Source organism: Diadema setosum, chromosome 22 (assembly GCF_964275005.1).
Source record: "Diadema setosum chromosome 22, eeDiaSeto1, whole genome shotgun sequence".
NCBI classification, from domain to species: Eukaryota; Metazoa; Echinodermata; class Echinoidea; order Diadematoida; family Diadematidae; genus Diadema; species Diadema setosum.
Window position 1 is genome coordinate 10,495,667 of NC_092706.1, and position 10,175 is coordinate 10,505,841.

At 39.0% G+C, this 10,175-nt stretch overlaps 1 protein-coding gene across 1 annotated transcript in view; it reads right to left on the reverse strand.

Annotated features, from left to right (window-relative positions):
• Nucleotides 1-9,221, reverse strand: part of LOC140245124 (uncharacterized) — a 47,783-nt gene extending 38,562 nt beyond the window's left edge. Inside the window, exons 1-6 of the mRNA XM_072324724.1 lie at nucleotides 9,069-9,221; nucleotides 6,933-7,096; nucleotides 6,106-6,157; nucleotides 5,200-5,303; nucleotides 4,380-4,461; nucleotides 3,471-3,664 (exon numbers count right to left, since the gene is read on the reverse strand). Of these exons, the coding sequence (XP_072180825.1) occupies nucleotides 3,471-3,664; nucleotides 4,380-4,461; nucleotides 5,200-5,303; nucleotides 6,106-6,157; nucleotides 6,933-7,096; nucleotides 9,069-9,185 (713 nt within the window). The 5' untranslated portion in view covers nucleotides 9,186-9,221. The remainder of the gene's footprint in view (nucleotides 1-3,470; nucleotides 3,665-4,379; nucleotides 4,462-5,199; nucleotides 5,304-6,105; nucleotides 6,158-6,932; nucleotides 7,097-9,068) is intronic.
• Nucleotides 9,222-10,175: the final 954 nt, after the last annotated feature.

Sequence of the window (10,175 nt, forward strand, 5' to 3'; positions counted from 1 at the left end):
AACATTTATCAATGTATCTCGCAATGTAATCAGAGCAACACACTTAAATCTGAGGCTGCTCTGTGTAAAGTAATTTGATATCAAGAGCAAGATTTGCTCATGGCTATGATGAAAATGAAGATGAAGATGATGATGATGATGATGATGATGATGATGATGATGATGATGATGATGATAATGATGATGCTGACGATCAGATTCAGCATCATCCAGATATCATCCTCATTTAACATTGTCATCATCATCTCCATTATCATTATCATTATCATTATCATTATCATTATCATTATCATCATTGTCATTGTCATTTTTGCTACTACTGCAATTACAATAAATATTGTGATGATCATTATCATAATCACCAGTGTGAAATCACTCTTTCACAAAAGCAGCACATTCGATTCTGGTCGGTCCATGCAGTTTTCTGTACATCAATACCCCCTACATCAAAACTGTAGGTCATAAAAACTGTACTTTGATATGCCATATCATTTGTTTTTAATGTAATCTGATTAGTCAGTCGCCGACAGGTCATGCATTCACGACTTCAAAAACTATGTCAGCTGAGCAAAGAGCACATCCCATGATTGAAACTATATATATATGAGTCATGAAAGAGTGATGATATTGTTTCGATACCAGCAACTTTCTGGAGGCAAGATACATCAATGCTTTGTGAAATGATGGTGAAGCAGCAGCATCTTAACCAATTTCCTACCAAATTCTGAAGTCCTCCCTGACTCTGCGGGGGATCTACCAGGTTCCAGTAACCTTTGGCATCATACAAGTGATGTCTGAAATTAATTTTCCCCATACACGTCCAGACAGTCTAGCAGCTGTGTCTTTACCTCACTTGTTCGGACTAAAATCAGCCCATGATAATCAAACATTGTATAGCAACAGCTGGAGTGTCCCACTGACCCAACTGCAGCCAAGACGTGATGGTACTACCTCACAACAAATAATTTTGAACTATCACAGGGGGCAAGTGCTTACATAAGCTGCAACACCTTTGCCTGCAACAGAGGATACCCCCATTCCACAGAGATTTTTTTTCTCATCGGTCACTCATTGGAAGCAAAGTTTGTTGCTTCTAGCCACCCACTGAAGAGTATCGGATCTCAGTCTGATGAATCCGACTTGGTTGGTCGACTATCAGATGTCAGACGTGTGGCATGTGATCTTTATCGGACGATCTTGCCTCATCAGATTATTGCCCGACATGTCTTGACACTGACCTGATAATCGACCAACACAGGTCGGATTCATCGGAAGGTAATAAACGTTGCTTCCGATAAGTGACCGGTGAGAGAAAATTCATGTGGAATGGGGGTATTAGTTAAAAGTACATACAGGCTTGCCATCGGCCATATATATATAATATATATGAGCCATGAACTTTAGTAATCTAGCATTAACATTTTATGGGCTCTTTTGATGATATCACATTCAGTAAGCCATTTTTTTTTTCATTTTTAGAATTTTTCATGCCACATTGCGAGGATGATTGTCTGGCTAATTCATATACAAGTGTTCTTTACCGCCTTTAGCCCACTTATGAGTTCAAGTTCCTAGCCTATATTCTTGGAAAGCCGGAAAGCACGGTTGCAGGCTACACCCTTCATTGCAGACCCCAACAGGACTGCTTCAAAAAGAAAGCAAGCGGAATGACATTCGAGGCACATGAATGTCAAACTGTTGCTTCGAGCATAATACCCTTCAAATATATTTCTTTGAGGATCTGCACTGTTGACAATGGATCGGGTATCAAGGATGGAAACATGCGATGCATCATCCGAGTAACACTAGATGCCGTAAATCAAGAATCAACCCGAATGTCCTACCAGCAAGTATCTAGCAAACATGGATACTCCACTTCCTAAATGGGGCACGATAAAAAACAACAACAACAAAAACAACAACAGCATCAGCAGGTTCTTGAGTGTTCTTGATAAAAACCGTCTATACATTACGCCAGAGGCCATCGACCCCTGCAGTCGGAAGTATACTTGATATTTCTCCTTCCCGCCATCGACGCGTTAGCTGAAATAACAGTCAACAGCTCCAGACTTTAAATGTCATTGCCGCGATGGGTGTGAATGAGAAATTATCGAATGTGCGTGTCACACCCTGCCTGAGATACCAGCGACTTTTAATGAGAGGCAGCTGAAATGTGTCATCCCGCCCACGTGCTTGAAGAAAAGTGTCAGACGTTTCCTCAAATCACTGCCAGCACTTCTGAAATGAATGAGGATGTGCCACCATCTAAAAGCAATTGGAAATTAATCCTATTTTTAGGGGGGGGGTGTTCTTACATGTTAGAAAAATCAAATAATTCCAAAGAGCTGCAAATGCATGCAATACCTCAGACCTTTCCTGTATTGGTTTGTACATTTTACTGGTATTCATCCATGACTGAATCTGTTTACCAATATTTTATGAGAAGAAAAAAGTAGAAAAGAGAGAGAAAAATGCTTAGATCAAAAGAAATATTACCAGGGAAATACCGAGTAAAAAATGACAATTTTTTTTTTCTTTGAAGACCTAGTAGGCAACTACTCATGTTGAGCTTGCAAGCTTAAGTATACTTCTTCAACAAAAACAAACATAACAATTATGCCTTAGCTTACGAATAAACAACAATGCAGATTACTGTCGTTTGTACATATATGTTTGCAGTCTATAAAAACACTGAAACATCACCAACAGTGCAATTGAGTAGAAGTAGTAAAATGCAAAGAACATTGGGTTCATATGCTTTGTTTCCTGAAGCTGGAGTGCTTTCTTTGGTGTTTGGAACAGGTGTCTACAGACCATATTGTCAATGAATAGAGATTACTTAAAGGGATGGTATAGTATTGGTTGAGGTGTGGATTTAGCTTTTAACTTTTTGTGACGTAGGCCTACTTTAAGAAACCCTTCATGAAATGTTAAAGAGCATACAATTTTATTAAGAGGGATTTAAAGTTTATTTGATGGAAATCGGTTTTGCAATTGCTGAGATGTAGCCAAAGAAAAAGTAAACTAAAGCAATCCTAACAAAAGGAGGGTCCCAACTTTCATTGGGATCGCTTTGTTTGGGATATTTCGGCCATTTCAAAACCAATTTTCATCAAGTAAACTTTGAATTCCTTGAGAATTACATGGAGTGCACTTTCATATTTCATATTAAGAGGTTTCTCATTATCTAAAAAACTTATCATCACAAAAAATTGGGAACCTGAAGCCCCATCTCAAATGAAGCTGTACCATCCCTATAACACATCCCCCCCACATCCCTATCTTGTCACCATAACCTTCATTTCATGTTTGATTGCAGAACATTGCTACACCCTTGCGGGCTTGCTAACTTATTACTAGGTCCAACTTGGAGGAATTAATCGAATACTGATGAAGCAGCTTGGCAAATTAAATACAAGTGTCTGGGCACTGGGCACACAAAGGGCTCAACATCCCGGACCACTTCTTACCACGTGAGGGCTGAGGCGTGCCAATTCCTGATCGTGTAGACCTCGCGATTGGTGTCATAGTTGATGATGTGCACACCCTCATCGCAGAGCGCGACCACCTGGCGTCGCTTGCGATCCACACGCAAGTCCCTCACCCAATCCTCCTCCTTGATCTGACTCTCGATGGGGCGCCCTCTCACTAACGGATCGCGAATCTGACAGAATATGAATCATGAGAACACAAACAAAATATCGATACTTGTTAAAGGGGAATTCCGAACCAGTCAAAATTTAGCCTGAAAAAAAAAAAAAAAAAAAAAAAAATTTGGAAACACACCAGTGAAAATTTGATCAAAATCGGATGAACATTACGACTTGTAATTGGTGGTAAACTTTTAATCTCAATACAAAATATTTACCTCCAAAATTTTCAGCTGTCAACGCTACAGCCTTCATCAGTGGAATGACCCGTCTTCACCTTGATCACACGACAGTTAATAAGTGGGTCATAGACTTTCATAAGTTTGTAAGGCCCCCATCTTTATTGAGAGAAGGTTGGTAGGCCCTGATGTAGGTTGTTTCATTATCCATTAACTCCCCTGAAGTACTGAAGACTGAAGTATCGAGGTTCCCAGTCCAGAACCTCCACGTTATCTAGGTTCACGTGGTGGCCTGGAGATTCCGAGTGCATGTGCTATGAAACTTCAGAGGAGGTGGAGCTGGGGAATTTGTATTCAAGCAATCTGGTCCCAAGTAAGCGTCATGTGATCAAGGCGAAGACAGGTCATTCCGCTGATGAAGGCTGTAGCGTTGACAGCGGAAAATTCGTTGAGGATGGATTGATTTTGCTACAACACGCATTTCCAATAGACACCTGCCCGAGTATACTCGGGACTCTTCCTCAACGGGTTAAGATGACATGTTTAATACCTCAACATGTGCCATCTTCCAAGCCTGGATAAAGCCACGTCCTCCTGTGATCAGCTCATCTGTGTCTTCGTTATACACCATGCTGCAAAATCATTTGAAAAAAGAAAACTTGCACAAATATCATCAACTCCTACTCTGCCATCACTGCACTTGAAATAATTCAGAATGTCAACAGAAATACAATAGTGTAATTGCATATCATCTAGGGCAAGCCAGTGCTACGCAATACTCGTCAAAAGGCAAATAACTCTTTCAAAAAGCTTATAAACAGACTTCCGTACTTCAAGAAAGTGATCACATATCAACACATACTATACATGCCATTTGAAAGATGCCAACTTCTTGACATCAGAAAAAAAAAAAAAAAAACACACACACACACACACATGGAATATCCTTTAAAAAAAAAAAAAAAAAAAAAATCAGATTTTCACAAAATCTTGACACAATTGCACCACTACCCCACTGGCCCTGGGCCAGTGAAATGTCAGGAAAAAAAAAATATTTTCCTGGTAAGAATGGGCAAATATAATGTTGCTACATCACTAACATTGATGACAAAATTGTAAAGCATCCACATATTTCCTGCCCATTGAGGCTCATTGTTCAAAATTTTTGTAGGGGTTGCAGGAATTTAGTAGTATATCTTTCTATATGATGACACAGTTTTCCAGTTTTCTGCAGTTTATATTGGCTTAATATTTTTCAATACTTGAAAGATTAAAGTAGTTCTTTCAAGTGGCAATATCGTATTTTACTCTGTTTATCGTACAAAATATTATAAAATCGTATTGGTTGGCATCTCTGCCATTGTTCATACCAGAGAACCGTTTCTGTGCAGTGGGCGCTGGTGAGTTCCATGCAGTTATTTATGAGGTCGCTGAACACGTGGAGGGTGACATCGGGAGAGTAGCCAACAAACACCTGCTCACGGCATGGAGAGGCAAAAAGAAGTTCCTGATTACATAATGATGTCAAGTACATTAGTCTTATTTCCAGTGGTAAAAGTGAGAACTAAATGGAAACAAGAAATTGAAAATTGATTAAATAAAAACAAGAAAACTTCAGAATAGATTTGTGCAATGAAGTTCTAACTTGTTGAATCTAAAAGGAAAAGTTATAGACTCAGAAATATACAATACGATGACGTTAAAAAATATGACTCTGCAACATCTCTTTTGTTTCACTGATTTCATTTTGTCTTTATCTCGCCTGTGCATCAGTGTCTCCACTTCAGCCTGTGAAGTTCTCTCAAACTCTTTGTCTTGACATACGACCTTAAGACCTTTGTAGCTGACGAAATTTGCAACGGCAAGTCTCAAATGTAATCATTACTAAAGTATATCATCATCGTCTATCCTTCTACCTACATTTAGAGTCTGACTTATCATGCTTTAGAGCTCATCTGCACACCACATTAGGCAATTATAAAATTTCGCCTGCTTAGTCAGTATTTCTAAACAATGAATTTTAGCCTTGAGCTGTTAAATTCAGTAAAATTTAGTCTTTAACCTCAGGACTCATATCCCACATGTTCAACCTCTCATGGTTACAAAGTGCATGGCACATACAAGACATTTAATTCATGGTGAAAACTATATATAATATCAAATATCTCAAATTACTGCCATTATCATAGAAGCCATTGATAGTGCTGCCACTCTTGATGTAAAAATATTCATCTGCCAGTCAAGTTGATCGACATCTAATTAGACTCAAATCTCACCCTGTGCTGAGGAACAAAGATGATCTTGGATATCAGGAAATTGACTTTGATCCTGTGGAGAAAACAGAACAAAAACAACAATATTGTAAGGCTCTTCATTGGGTCTTTGTTGTGGTTGTTGCTCAGTGGTTTACATGAGTTATGAAATGAATGCATGAATAAGGACTACAGAAATTGTGTGATTCAAGGAAGATGTTTCCAATCACTTGAAACAATTGGACTAATTGACAAAGTCAGTTAAGGTGAATAAAATCATATTAATCATTCACGATCACTTTTTATTTTCTCTGGGTTTTTTTTTTTTTTTTTTTTTGAAGGTTTTTTTTTTGGCATTGGGAACTAAAGTGAGACATGAAACTGTAAAACATATCCAAGCTTGTCTGCGATGAACTTGGTAATGTTGGTGTTGTTTTTCTTTCAATAACAACTTGCCATTTAACCCGTTGAGGACGGACTGATTTTACTACAACATGCATTTCCCATAGACCCCTGCCCGAGTATACTCGGGACTCGTCCTCAACGGGTTAAAGTTCCTCTGTCTTGATACTGAACAATAATCCATCCACAATCTATTCCTACTATGATGACTACAATATCTGATCTTAGAATAGCATATGTACAAAAACTAGAGAGGATGTTACTAACTCAAGGAGAGAGTACTGTAGCATACTTTTTACTATAAAAACCTGTATGACTGTTTTGGACAGGCAGATATGCATTTCTGACCAGTTTTAAACGATTTTAGCTGTAGGGCCTTCTGCTGATGAAAAACAAGATTTAGTAATGGTGCAAGTATGGTGATCTTCTTTTTTTTTTGTCCTACTGACCTATGACATTTGACCTGCTCATCCTGCAAGGTGCTTAGAGACCAGCAGTGGAACTCTTTGACGTAGCCGGTATCCACATGCGCGATGTAGTTGTTGCCATTAGGACCATAGTGGTAGAAAGCCAAGCAGCGGAGGACGTGGGCGTGGTGCAGAGTGTGAGCCAACTGATCGAAAGCAAAAAGACATTATGGATACCACCTGACTATTTGTCTTCTGTTGGAATGAAAGACGATGTTAGTTTTGCTATCATTATTGCTGCAGAATATATCTAATTGTTGATTGCCACTAAAATTCCCATAACAACATTCTTTTATTAGTATATTATTATACACATGTTACAAACTATCTGAGCTGAGCACACTCAGGTCAAATCTTCATTGATAGACGACTATAAAGTCACTCCTCACAAGGCAGGGCAGATGCAGATGTCTGGTTGTACATTGAAGCTGTAGATGGCAATGCCAGATCTAATCCATTAGGGCCTTAATTCCTGTAATTCTGGACCCTTTTTTGCTTTTCAACCAAGCAACACACGGTTACACAGAACTTCTTTGGAATGAGAAAAGCAATCAGTTTTTACTTTGGTCTTTGTCTGCATTTATCATTTTAAAAAAAAGAAAAGAAAACAAGATTCATAGATTAAACTGCTTTAAAGTGTGCGCAAGAATCCCATGATGCACAAATCATGGGCAGTGTGTAGAATTTCAAAATATGGTAACATTTACATGGTTCATCAACATCATACTCATTTAAGTTGAAGGGTTTAATTTATATGTACAGTTCGACCTCGATTATCCGGCCTCCTTTTATCCGGAAATCTCTATTATCCGGACGCGTTCACGCAGTGAAGGACTTTTTTTTTTTCATCCAAAAATTGAGAAAAAACAGTGACTTTCATGGATCTATTTCACTAATTTCATAAGATGTGCATGATAGGTTTCTCAATATCTACTGAGGTAAAACATGTATGATTTTCACATAAAGATATACTTTATTTTTGTGAAGAAGGGACTACAATTTTGCGCAGGCTAGCACAGATTACACAACCGTTGCGGGGTACGCTATCTGCCTAGCTGCTAGTGCTAGTGCACTGGGACGGCAGCTTGGATGGCAGCTATATACATTAACATTGTGTCTCCCATATCCGGTCAATTCGCTTATCCGGATGAGCGCCGGTCCCGACATGGCCGGATAATCGAGGTCTAACTGTAATTTCTACCCCTTGCCCATCAATCACGAATATCAAGAAGTCTAGACTGTCCAGTTGCTTAGTAGAGTCTACACTCAGCTCTGGTGGTGTACTAATGCAGAGCTACCAAGTCTCACGCATTCTGCGTGAGACTCAAGCATTTAGGGTCTGTCTCACGATCTCACGCATGGCACCCATATTTCTCACGCATCTGGTGAAGTCTGCAATTTGGGCCAAAATTAAGGAGCAGAGCTCAAAGACAAAGTATTAGAGTGATAGTTGCAATTATAGGTATATTTCCCTTTTGCCTTTCAAAATATAGTAAAAAATAGTCACTTAAGTATGCACCATTAAGAGCTAATAATTAAAAAAAAGCTCCCTACCATGGGAGGGGGACACCCTCCTCGTTCGCGTGCGCATGCGCACGAGCGCCGAGACGCCGAGTCATAAAAATCTCACTCATAAAAGTTTTTTGAACTTGGCATCTCTGCTAATGGTTTAACTCATTGATGATCAAATTCATATAGCGTTCTAACAATGCCAACTTCTGTTCTACTACATTTCACTAGATAGTTCTACACCATGAAATATACTTTCACAAAATATCAAATTGACTCATGAATCATGCCCACAAACACTAGACTCTAGCCCAGTAAATTGTGATGAAGACTGGGGTCACTGTCTATATCATACTGTTGCTCCGAGCAAAATGTTGCTTATAATACTCTTGATAGAAAGATGATGTGTTGATTAACTGGTTTTACCGCATATCATGGATGAAGCTGAAGTGTGTGTACTTTTTACGCATACAGTGTACGTTTAGGGTCTATTTGGCAAGATCAGTTTACCATCCCCTGTTTGCAATATGTGGGACTGCACTAATTTGTTGCAACTTGCGGTTAGGAGTGGGTAGCATAGCATAGCCCATGCCCATTCAATTCACTTACCTGCAGACCGTATGGGACCATAACAGAATGCTCCTCTGGATCAGTGGTCCTTACGGTATGATCGAGGTGTTCTCGGACCGTGGTCCAAGGCTGGAATTTAGAATCTAAAAGCGCCATAGTGGATTTCTCACCCCAAAGGAGGGGCGAACAGGCCTTCTTACGACCGAATGGCCCGCCGCTTCGTTTGAGCATGCGCGCGTGATGATGTTTGTAAACAAATCTTACACACGTGCGTAATGTTTCCGGGTTTGCGTATTGTGACGTAATCCTAGTTACTAGTATATGTTTTGTGCAAAGTAGCCCCTGACTGGGCACCCGCTACTAGTACACATCCCCACCCCTCTTGGTGTGTTGTGGGACAAGGCAAGCGGGAGGGTAGACTTCAAGTGCAAGGTTTGAGGATTTCTTTCAAATACATGTACCACTAGAATTAGCATATGGAAATGACAAGTGTGAAATTAAGATATTAAGAATTACCTAGATGAACTCGTTCTCAGTGCACTGCAAAAAGCGAGATATGCTCAGTATTGCCTTTTGATCAAAGGGTATAAACATTCATGAATGTTCATTATTTCTCAAAAGTTTGTGAACATGGATTTTCTTTTTCTTTTCTAATCATTTTTGTTGTCATTTTCTTAGATCAAATTTATCTGGTACTCACAATTTTATTTTATGTCTGTTTGTCCCAACACAATTAAGTTACATGTCCTGTGTAACTTGTTGGAAAGTGCCCTCTTTTTCAGATCACCATTTGTTAGCTATCATGTACCATATAATATGTACCGGTAGATGATGTGCTCAAGTATATTAGTTGGTCTGATAGGAATAAAAAATGTATCTTGAATCAAATTAGATTGAACTGCAAAGGATAATAATGTGTAGGCCTAGTATACAATATAAGACGTCATGACTAGAATTCATGGTCATCTATCAAATAATGCACCATATTCTTAATTTGTGAATAATGCCTTTTGTTCATGATAGCCCTTTCACTGGTTATGATGTCCTGTTGTGATATTCTGTGTTTTCTGCTACACACTCTACATTTACTGCTGATCAAAGTAGTTGTTAGGCAGCTTTATATATATACACACACACACATATATA